At 39.1% G+C, this 22,301-nt stretch overlaps 1 protein-coding gene across 1 annotated transcript; it reads right to left on the bottom strand.

Annotated features, from left to right (window-relative positions):
* Positions 1 to 303: 303 nt before the first annotated feature.
* On the bottom strand, positions 304 to 18,618 carry plgrkt (plasminogen receptor, C-terminal lysine transmembrane protein). The gene is made up of 5 exons (XM_022205403.2): positions 18,345 to 18,618; positions 17,967 to 18,060; positions 4,774 to 4,904; positions 4,214 to 4,323; positions 304 to 2,503 (listed from the first exon to the last, which is right to left on the bottom strand). The coding sequence occupies exons 2-5, from the start codon at positions 18,045 to 18,047 to the stop codon at positions 2,376 to 2,378; spliced, it is 450 nt and encodes a 149-aa protein (XP_022061095.1). The 5' UTR covers positions 18,048 to 18,060; positions 18,345 to 18,618; the 3' UTR covers positions 304 to 2,375.
* Between the last annotated feature and the right edge of the window lie 3,683 nt (positions 18,619 to 22,301).

Genomic DNA, 22,301 nt, shown 5'->3' with positions numbered 1-22,301 from the left:
TCCCTGCCTCCCTCCAGGACACTCGCACAGAAACACACACACGTCATTTAGATTGATGACGATGACGTACTTGGAGTTATTTCTTTCATGTAGTAATATTGAGGAAATAATAAGTGTGACTATGCAGGCATTACTCAGACTATCTCAGCTGGAAAAAGCAAAAAAAAAAACCAAACATCTGCAGTGATGATTTGAAGCAGCTATATAAAGGCATGTGTGACAGCAGATGGTTTGGGCTTCAATTAACACTATGAATAAGATTAAACCTTGTTCCAAAAAAACCCAAAACGAATCACTTTGAAATTCTTTGCTATATTTTTTTAATTGAATTAAAAATATAGTTTTGAACTGTCCAATACAAGTTAAAATACAGAACTCATAAATATCAGAGCCTTGGACTATTTTACATCTATTGAATAGTTCCAAAACAAAAATAATGGTTACAGTTGCAGTAGTGTTGGTGGGAGTTCATTACATTTACAATTTGAAATGATAACAATCATCAGCTGTTAGGATAACTTACTGCAAAATCTTGACAATTTATGCTCTATTAAAGTGATGTATTTTGCTGCTCCATTCCAATATAAATCCAAAATTAAGCACCTTAGCAGGTCAAAGTAACATAGCTGGTGATCAAAATGAGGTAAAAGACAAACGAATATTACTCCAGTGAGATGCTTAACCCTCCTGTTGTCCTCATTTACGGGCACCAAAAAATACTGTTTCCTTGTCTGAAATAAAATCCAAAAATTCAGCCAAAAAATTCCCCCAAATTTCAGAAAATTTGCAAAACTTTCAGGAAGCAAATTCGAATAATTCCCTAAAAGCCTCCCTTTGAAGTTTATTTTTTAAAATTCCCAAATTTGGCAAGAAAATTCTTGTAAATACTTAAAAAAATGAGTAAAAATCTTACAAAACAAAATCCTAAAAATATCTAAAGTGACTATATATATATATATATATATATATATATATATATATATATATATCAGGAAAACTTCTGTTTTCGACTTTCGCTGGATTTTGGTTGATTTTTTTTGTGAATGTTCTTAAATAAATATTTTTAACATTTCTTTTTTTCCACCAAAAAAATGTTCAAAGATTTCCCAAACATGCTGAAAATGTGGGCATCAGCAGTTTCACTGTGAAAATACATTTTCTTTCCACATTTTCAGACTTTACACCAGGGCAATTTTGATCGCAGGTCGACATGAGGGCTAAGTAGCTTTGTTTGCTGACACACAGCCCTCTTCTGCCCCCTAGTGGTCTAAAATCCCTTAATGCACCTTTAATTAAGAGCACCATGAACAACCTACCTGCTATTAACAATGTTTGATCACTGCTGTGTTCATGGACCAGATTTATTTTACCACTGAACTGGAAATGTCTTACAAACTACCTTAACCCTCCTGTAGTCCTCATTTACGGGCACCAAAAAATATTGTCTCCTTGCCTGAAAAAAATCGCAAAATTCAGCAAAACAATTCCCCAATTTTTTTGAAAATTTGCAAAACCTTCAGGAATAAAATTCCAATAATTCCTTAGAAGTTTTATTTTTAAAAGAATCCCCCAAATTTGGCAAGAAAATTCTTTGAAATATTTTCAAAAAATTAAAAGTCTTCCAAAAAATCCTAGAAATATCTAAAGCGATTACATATATATCAGTAAAGCTTCAAATATTTTCTTTAAGAACATTCACAAAAAATCTACCAAAATCCAGCGAATTTCGCTGGATTTTCGTTGGATTTTTTTGTCAATGTTCTTAAAGAAACATTTTTAACATTTCTTTTTTCCACCAAAAAAACTTCAAAAATTTCCCAAAAATGCTGAAAATGTGGACATCAGAAGTTTCACTGTGAAAATATATCCTTTTCCCACATTTTCAAACTTGAAACCGGGTCAGTTTTGACCTGCAGGACAACACGACGGTTAAGTAGCTTTGTTTGGTGACACACTGCTCTCTTCTTCCCCCTAGTGGTCTAAAATCCCTTCGTTCACCTTTAATGAAGAGCACCATAAACAAGCTGCTTGCTAATAGAGTTTGATCACTGCTGTGTTCATGGACCAGATTTATTTTACAACTGCACTGGAAATGTCGTACAAACTACCTTAAGTACTGTGCTTTAAAAATACTTAACGCTGACAAACTATTTGGTTACTAATGCACATGTAGTAATAATTTAAAAAAACAAACAATAACACCATTATATTTATCAGTATTGCTCCTTCAGGTCCACAATATAGAATTAGTGCAAACCATGAACTCTGACAACTTTAAACAAAACAAGGCAGATGGCATTTAATGTTCTTCCTCCACACTGAAAGAAAAGCAGCACAGGTGAATGTACCGACTGGATGGTTTCTCAGCTTTTGGATCATTTCTCCAAAAAGGAGGCGAGGCTGCTTTTAGCACGGCGGGCCTTCTCTATGCTCTCGAAGGTTGGAATCCCATGAGGCATTTCCAGACGGTCGCATTCAGATGTCAAGATATTCTCAGCCTCCCCTGAAGTAGAATAAAAAAAAAAAACAAATTCAATGTCTTGTAACGTAGGAAACTATTCAAGAACTCATTTTAGCCCCATGAATAGAGTAGAAGTTGTATTTTCCTTTTAAATTAGTCAGCTATTCAATGTGAATTATTGGTTTCAGCAGAGAACATGATGTGGTTTGGAGGTGGTTTAATATATTTGTATGTTTGTTCTATTTTGTCTGTTTTGTGTACGTGTGTGTGTGTGTGTGTGTGTGTGTGTGTGTGTGTGTGTGTGTGTGTGTGTGTGTGTGTGTGTGTGTGTGTGTGTGTGTGTGTGTGTGTGTGTGTGTGTGCATGTGTAATAGCTTGCAATCAAGCTTTATGTTGCCTATACTAAACATTTATGAGCTGTATTTAAAAAACACTCTAACATGCAGTGGTGTAGCTGTAAAAATAGCAGCTTGAAGTGTCTCTTAATGTCTTTGTTAGCTTTAATTCCTCCTTGTAAAGCATGAATGACTGGTGCGTAAAATACAAAAAGTGGCCAGCTCAATCCCCTGCCATGAGCCCCATTGATGGTGGATTATCAAAAAGCCTGTTTCAAAACGTAAACCAAAGAACGTGGAAGAATCAAAAGCAGTAATTCAAAGAGAATGAGACCAGATTCACCCTCAACAGTGTGAAAGGCTGGTGGGGAACATGTCAGACAGGATTAGAGCTCTACTGCTGCTAATGGCAGGACTACTAAATATTAATCTGATAATGTGAAGGTTTATTTACTTTTTGTTCAGTTTTGAACACATTCTCTGTTATTTGTTGACTGTGATACCGACAGTGTTGAGAACTGACATATTGATACTCAAGAAATTAGTTTTGTTAGTTTTTCTTGTAAACAAAAAAAATCTATCATTTGTATCTGTGTGTGTCTGTCTAATGCAGCCACACCTTTAGAAACATAACCACAAAAAAAATATCCACAAATATTTCATGATATTTGTGTAAAACTTTAAGGGTGTCCGAAAACTTTTTTCCACCACTGCACTAATGAATGATTCAACATTCAGTACAACTTACTCAGAATCATATCATCAGTAGTTTTGAATATTAAAAAGAACAGATTTATTATTATTTATTAATGCATGACTCAGGTTTACTGATATGTCTGGATACTTTCCCCTGAACAGAAATGAATCTATGTTCCAGGTTTTAATTAGCATCATCCAGACAAACTTACTAAACATCTTCCAGGGTTTCCGCTACGTTCATTCAGCAGCAACAGCTGAATCCCAGCCGCCACTCCTTCAATTTTTTTAAAAATTATTTTGAATCATCGCAAACACACCACCGCCACATGTCTCCACCTTCACATCAGCCTTGCACAGTGTTGGGTACTCGCCAGTACTGAGGCTGGCCCGAACAGCAGTTTTTCCGTCTCCGAAAATTCGGCCCCATTAATGACAAATATCTGAATTCGTTCTGTTTCGTGACGTCCGACAATGGGGCATTGGGATGAGATGACGGACGGAGGAACGAACGAACTGAATATTTTATTAGAAACGTTAAATTGTCGTCATGCACCCATGTATGATGACAATAAAGCCATTCTATTCTGTTCTAATAAACTACACTGCATTGTATTACATTGTGTTATAAACGGACTATTGTTTATACACATTGATACAGAAATAGGTGTGGCTAAAATACATGGCTTGATGATGATGATGACGGTCGTGCAGTTTTTACCTCTCATACGATGAATGAGCGTTCCGTAGGCGCTGTCCATCTGGTAGGTTAACACAAAGCCCAGAGGAATGAGGGGAGCTGTCAGGAATGGTTTCTTTCTTCTAATGGCACTGAGGAAAAAGATTAAGAAGAAAAATTACATATTTTCCATGGTCAGCATGTGGTGAGAGAGACAGAAGCAAAAAGAGAACTCCTACCTCCATTTAATGACAAAATAAATAGCAGCCATGTTGGAATTTTTTTTAAATGTGCAAAATGTCCCTGAGATGACTGATTTACAGCCAATTCAATGTGCTGATGGCGCTGCCTATATGCGGTTTGTATTTTTTGTTTTTTTAGCAACACTATAACCTAAACTTCGACTAGTATGTTTAACACTTACCAAATGTCAAGGACAGAAGCAGTAAAGGCCACCGGACAGCCGTGTGTGATTAATTCAATTCTGAAGTTGTGAAGTTCAGTGAGGTTCACACGTTACAGACGTCACATATAGGCCGACACAGGTCGTTCTCTCTCCGTGCATTATTGCTGTGTGTTGTTTCGTGTGTCACAAATCTCACCCTGCAGTCAGTCCCACCGTGGCCACTGTAAAAAAAGCACCGTAGTACTTCAGGAACTCCCTGGACCAGGCCATCTGCATGGCCATCTGCCTCTCTCTCATCTGGTTCTGCATCAGGATCTGACGCTCCATCTACGCACAAACACAAACACACACACGCACACATGACTAGGGATGCACGTTTTCCATTTTTTCTGTAACTGTTAGTTGCAGCCCTTCACGGTCAATAGTCGGTTAACCGCGTTTGGCCGGGTGCAACAAGTCTCACGGTCAGATTTGTGTCACAAGTCTCACCCTGAACCATAACTGATTTAATGAGCTATTTGCAGTTTCACTGTACCAACCGTGTGAACTTAGACTTGCATGGCTTAATCTTTGAGACAAGCATATGCTACTGGCAGGATCAATCAGGTAGCACAGACGGGATCTCACCCTACAGTCAGTCCCACCGTGGCTACTGTATAGAATGCCCCGTAGTATTTGAGGAATTCCCTGGACCAGGCGATCATGACTGCTGTCTTCACTTTTATTTTGTCTTCCTGTATGCTTAAGGCACGGTGCATCTACGCACAAACACACAGACGGCACACAGGCACACACGGCACAGGAGGCGTCATCAGGCGTATCTAAAGCCAAATACAGACACTGCCTGACGCTTCAGTGTACAACCTTATAACAAAATAGATGCAATTATTCGAAAATATATTGTCAGAAATACAAATTAACAAGCAAAACAATACAATATGCCCCTCCAATGTGAATCAGAGTATCTGTCAAAACCTTGTAACATGATTTACTGTGACAAAGAGATGGCTGTTCAATGCAGAACATGTGAAATTATTCCTGATCACCTTTTTCATGGCAGAAATATGAATTAGATTTGCTCGGGACCGTTATTACTAATTGATGACCACTTTATGGCCAATGAAAAGCTGATGACTGGTTGCCATCACAGCAACCATTCCTCCTGTCGCTGTGACGCCCTGAGGGAGGGATGACTGATCCGACTTGGCCTTATTCATCCTGCATGACAAGTTAAACGGATTTCACGCTGGGAGTTGGTCAATATGTTGCAGACTCCCACATGAAACATGGTTAAATACACTCTGACTCATTCACACATAAGCCCCGGCATCATATAGCCTCACCCTAAAGTGACTGTTTGGTTGGTTCAATTTGGGTACCATGTCATAGATCAGGGAGTCCAGTTTGTTAAACATATATGATTTGACACTGAACCATACTGAGATGCTTAAAGTTTAACAGCAGCCAAAATCAGATGTTATTTCTATCTAATTCTTCAGCAGTAAGTAATCTGCACAATAGTAATGTAAGATCATTAATGTGGGGTGTTTAGCTATGTATAATTTCCTGTACAATTAGTTACAGTGTTAGGTCATTTGCAATATTGTGGCATATTAAGTTTTCCTGGGCAATAAAATGAAATCAGTATGTACTGATGACAGATACTATCAACAGCTACAAGAAATGGCTGCCATGCAGGTATCCCCAGGAATGACAGTCTGCTTCAGCCAGGTCACCTCCATTACTTGTTTTCTTTATTTAATGTCTGTCCCTGCGAGCTAATTCCTTTATTATTATTCATTTCAATCTATGTTAATATTAAAATTATTACTTGTGTACCTTGGTAAATATACTGATGTATTAAAATCCAGTCAATGTTGGCTAAATTCAAATTAAACTGTTCTCTTTATGCTAGGGCTGGCCAGAATAGCAGTTTCTGGGCTCCGGATATTCGGCCCCCATTAATGATGAATATCCGAATATTCGGTTCGCTTCGTAATGTCCCACGGTGGGGGCAAATGGAGGAATGCGCCGAATATCCAGTTCAGTTTGTAACATCTGCAAGTCTGAGGTCATGGTTCTCTGCCAGAAACCAGTGGATTGCTCTCTCTGGGATGGAGGGAGTTGCTTCCACAAGAGAGGGAGTTCAAGTATCTTTGTGATCTTGTTCATGAACAATGGGAAAAAGAAGCATGAGATTGACAGGTGGATTGGTCCAGCGTCAGCAGTAATGTGGGCATTGTACTGAACCGTCATGGTAAAGAGGGAGCTGAGCTGCAAGGTGAAGCTCTCAATTTACCAGTCCATCCCTCACCTATAGTCATGAGCTTTGAATAGTGACCAAAAGAACAAGATCGCAGATACAAGCAGCTGAAATGAGCTTCCTCCGCAGGGTGTCTGGACTCAGCCTTAGAGATAGGGTGAGAAGCTCAGACATCTGGAGGGAGCTTGGAAGAGAGGTGCTGCTCCTTCATGTCAAAAGGAGCAACTTGAGGTGGTTTGGACATCTGATTGTAAGACTTCCTTTGGAGGTTTTCCGAATATGTACACCTGGTAGGAGACCCCGGGGTAGACCCAGAACTCACTGGAGGGATTATGTATCTCATGTGGCCTGGAAACGCCTCGGGATCCACCAGGAAGAGCTGGAAAGCGTTGCTGGAGGGATGGACATCTGAAATGACCCGCTTCGCCTGCTGCCTCCGTAAACCAGCCACAGATATGCGGAAGACGATGGATGGATGGCTAGAGAGACTTAAGCCTTCTTTGTACCACGCTGTAAGCATGTTTATTTCTGGTGTAAAGTTTGACATTTTAACGTGGAGGTTTATGGGGACCGACTTGCTTTTCGAGCAGCCTCTAGTGGCCATCTGAGGAACTGCAGTTTCTGGCTTCATTTTTCTGTCACTCAATGTGCATGCACTTATTGGTCCAACCCAGTCATTTATTTTTTGAATAATGTTTTAATTAGCAGACCTTAAAAAAGGTAAGCCTCTATTAGCATCTGTTCCACCGCACCTACGTGTTTAATTGCATCCGTTTTGGCTTTAGGGTACAAAATTCACCAATTAACTGAGATATACACAATTGCTTGGTGAACATGGGCAGGAAGTCAAATGAATTTTCTCTAATATGTAATTTATGTCATCCACTTATGTCACTGACTCAACCAAATGGTCCTTTTTTTTTTTTTTTTTTTTTTTACCTTTGCATTGTCCCTCAGCTTTCACTTTTCTGTTCAGCGGAAATAAAAGCTCATCTTTGACACATCCACGTTTTTGAGAAGAAACGCTTTTGAATGAGATTGTCACTCAATCATGCTCAGCAGCAATTGCAGGATGCCTGCATTTGTGCACGTGTAGATGCGAGTGCGTCAAACAGGAAATGGCCAACGAAAGACTCATCTGGCTGAATGTTCATCAGCAGCGTTTCTGAAGCAGGACTGGCTGTCTTTCTTCCCTTTGGCACTTTCTTTGTCTCTCCGTTTCCCCGGGTTCCACTCTGTAATGGGATTTTTCTGGAAGGTGTAACAAATATAAAGGCTGACGAATACTGGATTTTTAAGGACAAGTCAGACAAGTTCAAATATTCTAATCACAATGTATTGGCCTATAATCTATTGGTCACTGATAAAACAAACATAAATTAAACTGACTTCTTATCCCTTCAGTCCAGATATTTAAGACCCGCAATCAGAATAGGCTCTAATAAAGATAAGTTATCTATTGTACATACCTTTTTTATTCCTTTTTAGTCAATATCTGCTGTAAGATCAAATAAGTGGATATATCAGCTGAACTAATTTATCACTCCTTTTGTATTTTAGGGGTTTGGTGCTTTGAGAAACACTTAATTTTCTGCATCATATTGAATATTTATGCAGTCTTTTCTCAGTTTATCATGGAAATTTGTTTATGTATAAAGGAAACAATAAGAGGCACCATGTTCTGAATTAAAATGTAGAGAATTATGCTGAAGTTAGGCTCTCCAGCATTCTGTACTGTTTTCACATATATACAGCGCCCTCCATAATTATTGGCACCCCTGGTTAAGATGTGTTCTTTAGTTTCTAATAAATTCAGTTTTTTTTTCTAAATAATATAGGACCACAATGAAAAAAGGAGGAAAATCCAACCTTTAAAAAAGTGCATTTATTCAGTGGGGCAAAAATCACACATTAAGAAATAATTCTTTTACATCAAATCATGTGTGCTGCAATTATTAGCATGGCTGATTTTAATACTTTGTACAACCTCCTTTTGCCAACAAAACAGCACCCAATCTTCTCCTATAATACATTTTCTACAATTTTCAGTATGAGAGCATGCTTCTGCAATAAAAATTGAGTTTATGTTAAGGCTTTTAACACATCTTAACCAGGGGTGCCAATAATTATGGAGGGCGCTGTATTCTCAAGACAAAAGAGTAGCAAGGGCCACTGATGAGTTCAGTCAGGTGAACTAAACATCTGACACAGTATTAAGAAGCAATTCTAATCTACAACTGACATGTTTCCAGTGGGTGTTGGACTCCTCTAGGGCTGCCCCTTGTCTCAGATCCTATTTGTGGTGTAGCCGGGGTGAGGAGGGTGTCTGGTTTGAGGACCTCAGGATCCATCTTTGCTTTTTGCAGATGATGTGGTGTTGGCTTCCTCAGATCATGACCCTCAGCTGAGTGTGGGGATGCAGATCAGCACCTCCAAGTCCGGTTCTCTGTCAGAAACCGGTGAATTGCTCCCTCCGGGTTGAGGGGGAGTTGCTTCCCCAAGTGAAGGAGTTCAAGTATCTTGAGTTCTTGTCCACAAGTGATGGGAAAATACAGTGAGAGTTGGATAGGCGGCTTGGTGCGGCATCAGCAGTAATGCGGGAATTGAATTGAACTGACGCGGTGAAGAGGGAGCTGAGCCGCAAAGCAAAGTTCTCGATTTACAAGTCCATCTACATTCCAACCCTCATCTATGGTCATGAGCTCTGGGTAGTGACCGGAAAAACAAGATAGCGGATACAAGCAGCTGAAATGAGCTTCCTCCGTAGGGTGGCTGGACTCAGTCTTAGAGATAGGGTGAGAAGCTCAGACATCTGGAGGGAGCTCGGAGGAGAGCTGCAGCTCCTTTGGGTCTAAAGGAGCCAGTTGAGGTGGTTTGGACATCTGATTCAGATGCCTCTAGGGAGACTTCCTTTGGAGGTTTTCTGAACACGTCCGCCGGGGAGGAGACCCCGGTGTAGACCCAGGACTCACTGGAGGATTTATATATCTCGTCTGACCTGGGAATGCCTCGGGATCCCCCAGAAAGAGCTGGAAAGTGTTGCATGTGGGAGGGACATCTGGAACAACCTGCTTGGTCTCCGGATAAGCAGAAGTCAATGAATGCATAGATGAATGGATAATCTTTTTGCATCGTGTACGTCAACATACCAGAGGAGATACCCAGCAGCAGAAATTGTACAAATCAAATATCCTTGGAGTTAAACACATGGCGTGCTTCTTTCTTCCTTTTTGTGACGACATGAAGAACATCTAGTGGGGTAATTAGCTGACTTAAATGTGCCTGGCTATTAATAAAGGTCAGTGGTGGAGGAGCAGGAAAGGGGTAAATTCAAGCAAGGAGCTCAGGAGGGTTAGAAGTACACTAAAAGCCACTTTGCAATCAACCCTTTAGTCTAATATGATTTATAATTACATAGACTGATTGAAGAGTGCGTGACCAACAACTGTGAACAAAAGAGACTCATTTTAGTCAAACACAAGTCAAATAGCAGCAAAGCTTCCTCTCATACGAGGGTGCTACCACAGAACATTCCAAATATTGTAACATCAAAAGGAAAAATTTATAGAGCTGGTTTTAAACTACAAGTACTTGGGTTTTATTCTTGATCAGGAGCTTTCATTTAAAGCGCGTATTAACAACTTGGTCACTAAACTTAGGGTGAAGCTTGGGGTCTTTTTCAGAAATAAAACCTGCTTCTCTGTCATGATCAGAAAGAAATTAGTAAGAGCGACCTTTTTGCCCATAGTCAATTATGGAGATGTGCTTATTCGAGTGCTTCATCCAAATGTCTGCAGTCCTTGGACAATTTATTCCAATTGGAGTTTTCTGTTCTATCCTGAAGGATGGACAGTGTGAGACCATTGAACAGTGCTTGTGTTTTTACATTTTAAATTGTTGTTTGTGTTACAGCTCCTGCACTTTTTTATTGTAGAACACTGTCAGGAAAATTCTTCAGCGGAGTCCTGACCTCTCCAAATAAATATTCAGTCGTCTCTTAAGTCAAAGCAAAGTTTTACAAGGAATCACTTGAACAGAGCAGACTCTGAACGAGTTACTGGCAAAAGCTGGAAACAGTTTAGTTTTTAAGCAGACACACAAAGAAGTTACATTGGTATTATCAGTTTCTGAGCAGCCAGTTTCAACCGGCTGCTTGCAGGGACAACTTGTTATATTTTCATGGTCAAAGTTAGATCACAGAAATTTACTGGGTACATTGGGTTGTATGAGTTCACAGTCACACAGTTATACAGTAGTTTGAAATCATAAAGAGCAATTAATCACAACATTAATATAATTTTATAACAAACACTTGTGCACCTTCAAAACTGTACGTTCTAGCTTGTACTGTCACCGCCTTGTGATTGTTTTATGACGTGTGCTGCCAACCTCTTGGCCAGGTCACCCTTGTGAAACAGATCCTGATCTCACCATCCTATGCTGAGAACTTAATGTAAACTTCTATGTAAGTTTTTGTGGAAGTTTTGATACTCGATACGTGAAACTAACCTTTGGAATCCACACCACTGACTACACCCTCGAGGAAAGAGGAAGCTACAAACTCTTTAAAGCCACATAGTGAGAGTTCGATAGACTCTTAGCAATGATTCAAGGTTCTGGGAATCACAGGAAATACTGTAATCAACAGTGCTGCCCTAAGATGCCTCATTAGAATAAGACAACCCTGGAAAAGGAACTAAATGCAGAAGGAGTTGTTAATGAGTCCAGATTGCAATTGTTATTCGATTAGACCTCCGTCCAAGGAAAGCAAAGGGAAATTACCCCATTAGTCACAGAAACATCCAGGTCTGAAGGAGCAGGAAATGTGTCACGAAAAGTTTGGTGATGTGGTTAAAAAGACGTCACCTCAGTGGAGCAGATATTCTAAAAATATGGAATAAATTGACTAATTCTAGCAAATAAACATGACCCGTCATTGTTCAACTGTTGAGCGAGGTGCATGAGATTAATTGATGAAATTGAACTTTTTCAGTTCAACAGTTTTAACAAAATGCAGCAATCAGGTAGAACACTATGACACCACCTGCCTAATATTGTGTTGGTCCCCCTTTTCCGGCCAAAACAACCCTGACCTGCCTAAACATGGACTCAACTAGACCCCTGAAGGTCCTTTAAGTCCTGGAAGCTGCGAGGTGTGGCCGCCAGCATTAAAGCGTTAAACAGACGCTGGATTGGGTTGAGATCTGGGGAATCTGGAGGCCAAGTCAACAGTTCAAACTGGTTGTTGTGCTCCTCAGACCAATCCTGAACCATTTTTCTCTTTAATGTATACATTAAAGTGTAGGATCTTTTGTCCTCTTTCACCCAGTGGGAGTCTCATTACCATAGGAGTTACGATTTTTTCAGAAATCATCTCACGGTATAGAGTGTGTCGACCAAAACTCTCATTCACTCCCATATTTTACACATCGAGGATCTCTCTAACCTGCCACCGAATCTACAGAACATACAGTATGTGCATGAAAATACACCACAATGTTCAATACAAGGTTGTGCTTCACACGTTGAAAGAATTATTTCGATACGACTTATAGTTTTTGAGTTGTGACCGTTTCTTCGAGGGGGTTGATCCTTAGTCTGTCTGCTCTGCTCACGGCAAACAGCCAGTGACTCACAGCTGATTGGCTGATTGACGCACTTTCAAAGTAAAAGCTCAAAGATGTTAAAAGGTACTGATCAGGATGTGTGAAATGGCTGGCTTTTCAAAATGAAATGTACTGAGATGAATTAGTTCCTTTCTGTGCATAAAAGCTCAAAAGTTTAAATAAAAATGTTTAGACTTGCATTGATTTCTTCTCACTCATTCCCACATAACATTCTTCAAAGTCAAACTTAAAAATCTAAGTCGAGTAACGGTAACTAAATGGATGTTTCGATGAAGCACTCCAATCATAAAAAAAAAGAAGCAATCATCCGCTCTGCCAGTAGAAGCTCTCCAACGTCCGGAAACCAGCCGGCCTCCCTGCTGGACCCACCTCCCGCTTCCCCAGCACCAAAGCATGAAAGCAGCCGGTCTTCGTGTGTTACTGCATCTCCTCCTTCAACCGACACTCAGAGCCACCAACAGGAACAAACTCATCAAAACAACGAGCAGCTAAACCCACTTCCAGCGTACAGATGTGGACACACATCTCATGTTCCACGTCGTTGGATCACTTCACATGTGGTCAAAATCACAGACAATTCTGACTGGAAATTGGGTATGATTTGAACATTTCCAATATAAGTTTAGAGAAAATGGCTCAGCAGATGATACATACATAGACATGTTTTCTATAAAATTAGTTGGATTTATTTAACAGAAGAGGCCAAAAGCTGACACAGAACTACTGGCTCTGATTCCAATCTGAGCCTTTTTAATCAGAAATCCTAACATATGAGACCATTTAACAAAATTAGAAGCTCCATGGTCAGATTCTGGGATTTTATCGGCACCAGAAGAGGTTCAACGTTGCATTAATATGCTCCAAGGACTTTTATGACTTAATGCATCCATGTGATGACCATAAATCCATAAAGGATAAAGTGAGCCAAAGGCCAAGATGACAAAGCAGCAGCGTGCCCTTTTACCTTCTAAAGTAAACAATCTTCCTGTCTCTGGGTGGAAACGCCACAATGGGAAGGCCGAGAGATTTCGAGACAAGATGGAACAAGCAGCAGAGGATTACGCCGAGACTCTGAGACAGCGACTGGAAAAAATATCAGCAGCGAGGAGAACGCGAAAGGAAGAAATGAGTCACGAAGGTGGCAAAGTAAGAGCAAAACCAAGCGGGAAATTCACTGACATTTCTAAAGTGGCAGAAGCAGAGAATACTTGGAAAACAGACACATGCGAATCATCACGGTCCAAGGCGTGCACGGAGGGAAACGAGGCGATGTCAGGAATAAAAGGAGAAAGAGATCGGAGAAAATACACTAAAACTAACAAACCATTGGAGCAGCACGTCTTCCTGGTCATTATTTGCAAAATAGTTTAGATTTAGTTTATAGATTTGTGCAGTTTAGATGAAGTTTTGAATGTTTAAAACAACTTCTTATATGATCAAATACATAAAGCTCTTGTCACTGATAGACTTTTATTTGGAATTATTATCTGTTCATTTCAAATTTACATGTAAATTGTCTTAACCTTTGTGGCATCCTGCGGATCAAAGTGATCCGTTTTAAAGTTTAAAAATTTGGGGGAAAAAAAATAATTTATGCCCACATTTTCAACATTTTTGGGAATCTTTTGAATATTTTTTGGTGGAACAAAAGAAATGTTTTTAAAAAATTCTTTAAGAATATTCACAGTATTTTCTTCAGAATGTTCTTAAAGAAAATATTAGAACTTTTACTGATATATATGGGAACACTTTTATTTTGGGGGGGAAGATTTTTACTCATTTTTTGGAAATATTTACAATAATTTTCTTGCCAAATTCGAGGGATTTTTTTAATACAATTTTTAAGGAATTATAGGAATTTTTTCCTGAAGGTTGTGCAAATTTTCAGAAATTTGGGGAATTTTTTTTTGCTGAATTTTCGGGATTTTTTAATAGAGGGCTATCGAAAGCCCATACTGTAAAAAAAAAAAAAAAAGGTAGAAATGGCAGCAAGGGGGCTAGAAAAGTAGTTAATAAATGGTAGAATAATGTAGCATTCAAAATCACATTATTGTGAAAAATGGCATTTTTGCAGATTGAAATACAGTAAAACTGTCTAATTTTACAGTCACACGTGGTAAAGAAAGATTTTTTTACTAAAGATAGATGCTAATGTAGACATTATTTTCTTTTAGTCAACATGTAAAAGAATAATTTTTTTCTACTACATACTATCTGTTGTTTGACAGGGAAAATGTGTCAAATAGTCGTATTTTTGCAGATTTAAATGCAGTAAACTTTACACTTTTACCATTAACACACATGGTAACAAAATAAAATACTTTGTGTAAAAACTCAGACTCTACTTTTGACATTATCTATTTGAATGGAGATGAAATTGCATCATTTTACAGTCAATCACAAAAAGAAAAAACTATTAGTTTAAAAAATACAGATTTTGCATTTACGTTGTTCACAGTTTTTTTGGTTATTCAGACTGCCCAGTGGCTTGGTGGTTGTTTTTATTTCATTTAGATGTTTATTTTAGTGCTGTTTATTTTATTGTTTTATGGTATATTTTATGTGCTGCACAGTGGATTGGTGGTTAACACTTGTGCCTTGCAGCTAGAAGATCCTTGCTTTGTGTTCCGGCCTTCCTGAGATCTTTCTGCGTGGAGTTTGCAGGAATGTTGCAACTATGTAACAAAAAGTCCCATAATTATATATTGACCCATAGTTAACATGTAAATGAATGCTTATTTACTTTCTGTGACTTTATCAATTATATCTGTAATTTAACAATACAGGAAAAATATGTAAAATGGACAGAAATGTAAAAAGAATCTATTATAGTTAAAAAGTGTTGCCAACACAAGACATGACAAAAGATCGTGATTTTAGTCATGCTTCTGTTTTGATTTTACCTTTTCTCAATCATGTATATTTTACTGTTTTGCAATATTAAACATCTTGTGTTTTATTTCACTATATAAGAGGAATAAACTATTTATGCTGTGAAACAATATTGGTGCACATTTGTAGGAAGCGAATGCAGCGGTCAAAATAATAAAGTGAATAAAACTGATAAAAACACAGCCTACTTTACACTCTAACTCTAGTTCTGAATAAAAAGCTGAACCCTGTCATTAGCAGCCGGGAGCCTTTCACATATAGAATGTGAACAAAAATGACACATCATTTCAGAGCTGCAGTTTTCCCCTAAAGACCTGCGTCACACAATCAGAAACACGTCCACTGAGTTTTCATGTAATAAGATAGAGGCGTTGAACACAAAGACACATGACTTTGACTTTAGAGTCCAGGAGGCGAGAGGATCAATTATCTGAGACTGATGGTCACTTCTGACAACGTAATGCAGGAGGAGGGGACGGCCAAGCTTTGTATGGATATTATAAAATTGCAATGATCAGTCTCATTAAATTATGTGATGTTTAAAATGCAGTTTGAATGAAGACAAGAAAAAGCTGCTAAATTATTTCCTGTTACAGAAAGCGACCCAGGAAATTCTAATTTGAACGTTAAACATCTCAGTTTGCTTTGAACAAAACATGGAGGGTAATAATCAGAAACATGAGCTTTATGAAGATGGTGTTGTAGACGCTCACAGGGTCTAAGGATCAGACTAATTCCTTGGTAGGTTTTCTGTGGGTCAAATGAGGAAGAATCTGGGGTGTCGATGAAATCACAACGTGAGGAAAAACCTCCTTAAACAGGATTCATTTTTGACATTTTGGTCAATATTTGTGCAATACTTCTGTCACTGAAGTAGGAAATGGTCTTTTAAGATGCATTTTACATGGACTTTTTTTTCACAAAGTTACTTTTTTAACCTTCCCGTTGTCCTCATTTATGGGCACCAAAAATATTTTTTCCTTGTCTGAAAAAAATCCAAAAATTCAGCAAAACATTCCCCAAAATTCTGAAAATTTGCAAAACCTTCAGAAAGAAAATTCCAATAACTGCTTAAAAGTTTCCTTTAAAAGTTTTATTTAAAAAAAATACCCCAAATTTGGCAAGAAAATTCTTGGAAATAGTTTTTAAAAATGAGTAAAAATCTTCAAAAAAAATCCTAAAAATATCTAAAGTGATTCCAAATAAATCCGTAAAACTTATAATATTTTCTTTGAGAGCATTCACATAAAAAACAACCAAAAATTTCACTGGAGTTCGGTAGATTTTTTTTGTGAATGTTTTTAAGAAATATTTTAACATTTCTTTTTTCCACCAGAAAATGTTCAAAGATTTCCCAAAAATGTTGAAAATGTGGACATCGGAAGTTTCACTGTGAAATTTTTTTTCCCACATTTTCAAACTTTAAACCGGGTCAATTTTGACCCGCAGGAAAATCTGAAACTACGTGCAGTAAGGTCAATAAAACAATGCAGATCAACTACAGTAGCACATAAATACGCATCTAACATTCACCTGTGAGTCACGATCAGGACCCAAACGAGGCTCTGAAACTCGGTTAAACCATCTCTGAATAATATCAGCTTACAGGTGGGGGAGCAGGAGTTGAAATGAAGATACAAACACACAACAAAGCTTTTGGGTCTAAATCAGATAATGTCACAGGAGTTACGACGCGTCCCACCTGCTGCTCGGCAGCTCGCAGGCAAGAATAAATCACAAGAAATTGGCTCCCAAAAGAAGCAGAAAGAAAGCAATCCTTTCTTTGAATTAAAAAAACAAACAAAAATAATGAGTGCAATAAAAGCTGGTGGTGTGAGATCTGAACTGAAGCTGGTCCCTCTGACTCAAGAATGAACAAAAACAAACACAGATCAGAATGTATGGGATCGATTTGTCTGATGTTTGCTGTTTAGTCATTTGGATATTTTAGGTACTCGTGATGTCAAACTCCCAAACCCTCAAACAAAATGAAAACAGAGAAACTGGGACTTTTGGGGTCATACTAGGGGTTAGTTGTTAATCCAGCTTTTACATGGTTCCAGTGATGGTTGCTGGAAATGTTCCTCTGTACCCCGATAGAGATATTCCATTAAAAATCAGCCGTTTCCAGCTAGAATAGTCATTTACCACATTAACAATGTCTAGACTGGATTTGTCTTTCATTTAATGTCATCTTCATTGGAAAAAAATGCTTTTCTTTCAAGAATAAGGACATTTCTAAGTGACCACAAACTCTATATGAGAGCTATATCAGGAGTCACACTCTATGCATGTAATTTTCCAGTATTTAGAGCATTTATCTTTAAAAAAAAAATGAAAAAAGAGAGATGTTTTTCTGGTTGTGGGGAGGCGTTTCTGATTTATGGAGCCACAACAAGAGATATCCCCTCTGTAGAAATCTTTGGGTCTGATGTGTCAACAAAATAAAACAACTATTTTGAAGTTTTCATTCAACTTTCAGCTTCCTGTGGTGCATTTATAATAGCTCATGTGAGTGTAAACATGCACTTTCAGGTTGATTTCTCACAGCAGAGATCCTAAGTGAAGGATCAGTATATAACATGAGTCTGGGGAAGCTGGACTCACCTGCAGCCGTGTGTTATGAAGCATGAACTCCTGCTGCTTCTTCATGTTTGCATCCAAAGATTTGGACAATAGGAAGCCCATGATGGTGCCGCAGCTGTGGATCAAAACGGAAAGTAGTTCAAAGCTGTGCTGCAGACAACACTGCAGGACTTAGAGGAGCTAAAAAAAAAAAAGTGCACGAAGCTGCAGCTGCTTCACTGTGTAGTTTATTAAAGTGTTCAATCAGCTGATCTCTGCTGGAAACACAGTCAGATAGTAAAGCTGTCAAACGTGCACTATGTTGTGTTTTTATTATTAAAGTCGCTAAATGACAAATTCTAGTGAGCGGTTTGTGTCTGAACGTTAACCTGTGGACCTGAAAATGAAAGCTGTACCTACCTGCTACACCTGGGGGACAGGATCAGTGGAGGACAGGATCAGTGGAGGACTGAAGGGTCGCTCAGGTCCAGCTACACGCGCCGCCCTGTCAGTGATGAGAGCGGAAGAGATTCACCTTTCACTTCCGAGCCAGAGGGTTTGAAATTCACGGAGAGTCCAAGGAGACGTGAGGGTCAGAAGAGGTTAGAGATCACCTGGAGCTCTGTGGGACTCTGCTGTAGGAATGAGGAAAGGTGTGGATGAGAACATTAAAGCGAACATTCACAGTTTGACCCGAAGAACGAGGACAGTGTTAATAAGAGAAAAGAGCTGCAGAGATAAACTTAGAAATGGCGCCATCTACTGGAGCTGGACGCTCAATACCAGTATTATTATTATTATTATTAGTGGTAGGAGTAGCAGTAGTACTGAAAATAGTAATATTATTACTACAGCTTATTATTATTATTATTATTATTATTGTTATTATTGGTAGTAGTAGCAACTGTAGTAGCAGTAGAAATAAGGTAAGATAAGATAAACTTTACTGATCCCACAGTGGGGAAAGTTCACCATTACAGCAGCTCCAAAATAGAAAAAGCATAAAGGCAGTACAAGAATAAATAAGAAAAAACACAGTGCAAATTGGAGAGAATATTATATACAGATGATTTTTTAAAATTATATATAGAAGAATATATACAAGTGGATGAGGTATCAGTTGTTTCACAGAAGTCAGTGGAATGTGTCTGTAAGGGGAAAGAAATGCAGCAGTAAGCAGTACACAGTGACGTTTATAATGCCACCACCTCTACAGAGTCCAGGGGGCAGCCACAGACTGAGCTGGCTCTTTTATCAGTCTGTTCAGTCTGTTTTTATCACTCTCAGAGCAACTCTCTCTCCAGCACACCACTGCATAAAAGACCAGCGATGCCACCACGGTGTTGTAAAAGGTCCTCAGCAGTGGTCTGCTCACACCAAATGATGCGAGTCTCCTCAGCATTATTGACCCTTCTTATACAGAGAGTCAGTGTTGTTTATTGGATTTTTAGATTTTATTTTGAAACATAAAAATGAATGAGCGAACCATACACGGATTCAAAATATACACGGACCCTTTCTAAACAAATCTTTTCATTTTATTTAATTTCATTTTCATTCTGTTTTCTCTTGTGAAAGAATAGTCACATTAGGTTTAATTTCTCTGAGATTCTGTTGGAAAGAAATAAAAAAATCCCATTTTTGTGTGATCTTATTATTTCATATAATGTTGTTATGATTATTGCAGGACAGGATAATGGATTGAGGGTGTTTTAATGTAGACTGGTGCAGTGGCTGTTGTTTTTGTTTAAACTGTTCTGAGCCAGGGCTGCACAGTACTGTAGCGGTTAGCACTTTTGCCTTGCAGCAAGAAGATCACCGGTTCAAATCCCAGCCTGGGATCTTTCTGCATGGAGTTTGCATGTTCTCCCTGTGCATGCGTGGGTTTTCTCCGGGTACTCCGGCTTCCTCCCACAGTCCAAAAATATGCTGAGGTTAATTGATAACTCTAAATTGCCCGTAGGTGTGAATGTGAGTGTGATTGTTTGTCTATATATGTAGCCCTATGACAGACTGGCGACCTGTCCAGGGTGTCCCCTGCCTTCACCCGAGTCTTCTGGGATAGGCTCCAGCCCCCCGCGACCCTAGTGAGGATAAAGCAGTGTATAGAGAATGGATGGATGGATGTTCCGAGCCAACTGTGACTAGAAGGGTTTTTGGAAGCTCATGAGAGAGGTAAGAAAATCAGATAGGAAAAGCAACAGAACAAACCAGCTTTTGGTAATTTATGTGTGACAGTAAACACAACATGGCTATGTTTCAAGATAACTTCATGTGTGGTGGTGACTGTATGTGTCAGTGAAGGGGGAACTTTTGGAGCCACAGAAAATTCAAGACCTCAAAATAGAACTGGATGGGGTCAAGGCCACAAAGGACTGCTAGAAACAACATTGCTGAAGTTCAGAGGATGAGCTCCATAAAGTGCAAATTCACCTGCAGGAGAAGTCTGAGGAGCAGAGAGATGGCAGCCGAATGGAGATTCCAGCTGCCAAACCTCTGACCTAAGTGCCTTCTGGAGATTACACCTGAGCAACAGAGAGATGAGAGCTCCTTTGAGATTCCAGCTGCAGGACTTTAGCATTTGGACCATAGAGATGAAATCCAACTGAAAATTGGATTCATCACTGAAGAGAACCTTAGCCCAATCATACAGTCCAATCCTTGTGATCCCCAGCAAAGAGTAACCAGGCTTTCTTCTGCCTTTCCTTGATGAAGGGATTCTTCTGTGCCCTGTGTGACTTCAGACCAGCTTCAAGAAGTTGGTTTCCAACTGTCCTTGCTGAACAAATCACATTTCTCCACAGTGCCCACTGATTTTTAAGGTCTGGAGGTCTTAAAATGATTCCTGACATAGGAACAGATGAGTGATGATCATCTGGTGTGTGGAAAGACGTTTCCTAACCAGCTAGCAGTTTGGTAGAACCATGTTGGGCTTGTTTTTTTCTTGGTGTAATGAACAGCTGTCTTGGAAATCTTCAGTTTTTCGCTACCTTTCTCTCACTCGTGCCAATTTCCAGCAGTGCCAAGATGTCTGCCTTTGTGTCTTCACATAATTCTTTAGTTTTAGGCATTATATGAGAGGTGACAACTTCTGAGTTGTGCTATGGCTTGAATGTCATCAGGAATCTACTGTAGGCCTTTGATGTGCAGTGCTGCTTATGACATGAAGTTATATACACTAGGAATACAATTAAGCCTAAGCATGTCAAATAGGACATCAAGTATTATGGAATCAGCTGCACTTTTTGTCCTGTTCATTGTATTCTTCAGGTAATATAGGGTACCAAGCTCTGAAATGAACTAGAAACTGAAGAAAACACAGGTGATCTAAGAATTTTTTCCATGACTGTATATTGGCACAGCTGCAGATCAGGAAATGCATGCAGGGACGAAAAACTACAAGAGAGAAAACACAAAGTTACACAACTCACCTCAGTCTTAACAGGTGACAAACTGCTCTTTTTTTTGGCACAGTCACGTTGCCAAAATACTTGTCATGGCTTGAGCAAAGTGAAAATGCAAGTCATACTGCATGCCATCATTAAAGCGATCCGTCAGCAGCGGGGACTCCAGATCATCTGACAGCTTCCTAGACTGATAGCACCTGACCTTACAACTTCAAGACAGAAAATCAACCTTAAAATACATAAATGATGGTACAGATGCTCAACATTCACACAAGACATCTTTAGAGTGAACAGTATTTATGTTAGCAGTAGTCGTTGTGGACACAAAGATGTCTTTAACATATTAGTTTACTTTGGGAAGAAATATTCACTCGTCAGCGTCTTAAATTTTAACGTAGCATAAGAATTCTTGCTGCCCTGCGCTGTCTCCTCATGTTTCTTATATCCTGGTTACACCTGTGTGGTCGGACACAAACCGAATGTTAGAACTGTAACTGAAAATCATGTGCAAATTTGTTTTGTTTGTGCTTGACCCATTTCTCAAGCTGACAGGTATTCCACCCGGGTCCCCAACAATAACGTCAGATTTTCCAAGGGGTTTCCAAGAGATACGGTGGAAATGAACCCACTTAGCCAAATAAACTCCCCAATAAAGACAACAAAGACAAGATGACACATGCAGGTTGATCAGATTCCCAGTAGAAAATGATGTCGTGTCAGAACACGCTGTTAAGTGATCTGCTGGGAAACCCACATACGTGTTTCAGGATGATATCTCCCAGATGAATCTGGTGAAATTACTGGACATCTGTCTGGTTTGCATGTGGGAATTCCACTCGGCTGGCACCTTTACTCAATGGAAACTGGAGGTTAAATGTCCCTCAGATAAGCAAATTCTCAGTTTTCCCAAATTACATGTTGCTTTGTTTGAATGTAGTCCTCTGTGTTGTGTGTCTGGGAGTGTTGTTCG

Source organism: Acanthochromis polyacanthus, chromosome 18 (assembly GCF_021347895.1).
Source record: "Acanthochromis polyacanthus isolate Apoly-LR-REF ecotype Palm Island chromosome 18, KAUST_Apoly_ChrSc, whole genome shotgun sequence".
NCBI classification, from domain to species: Eukaryota; Metazoa; Chordata; class Actinopteri; family Pomacentridae; genus Acanthochromis; species Acanthochromis polyacanthus.
The sequence above is the reverse complement of the archived record's forward strand: the minus strand, read 5'-3'. Positions and strand labels throughout refer to the sequence as shown.

What these genes read in the sequence shown, in the direction of transcription:
- plgrkt (XM_022205403.2), bottom strand. Translation starts at nt 18,047, where the DNA reads ATGGGCTTCCTATTGTCCAAATCTTTGGATGCAAACATGAAGAAGCAG. An exon ending in ACGGTGGGACTGACTGCAGG is followed by an intron (nt 4,324 to 4,773) that starts GTGAGATTTGTG and finishes CTTTTTCCTCAG; the next exon opens with TGCCATTAGAAGAAAGAAAC. An exon ending in GCTCATTCATCGTATGAGAG is followed by an intron (nt 2,504 to 4,213) that starts GTAAAAACTGCA and finishes ATTCTACTTCAG; the next exon opens with GGGAGGCTGAGAATATCTTG.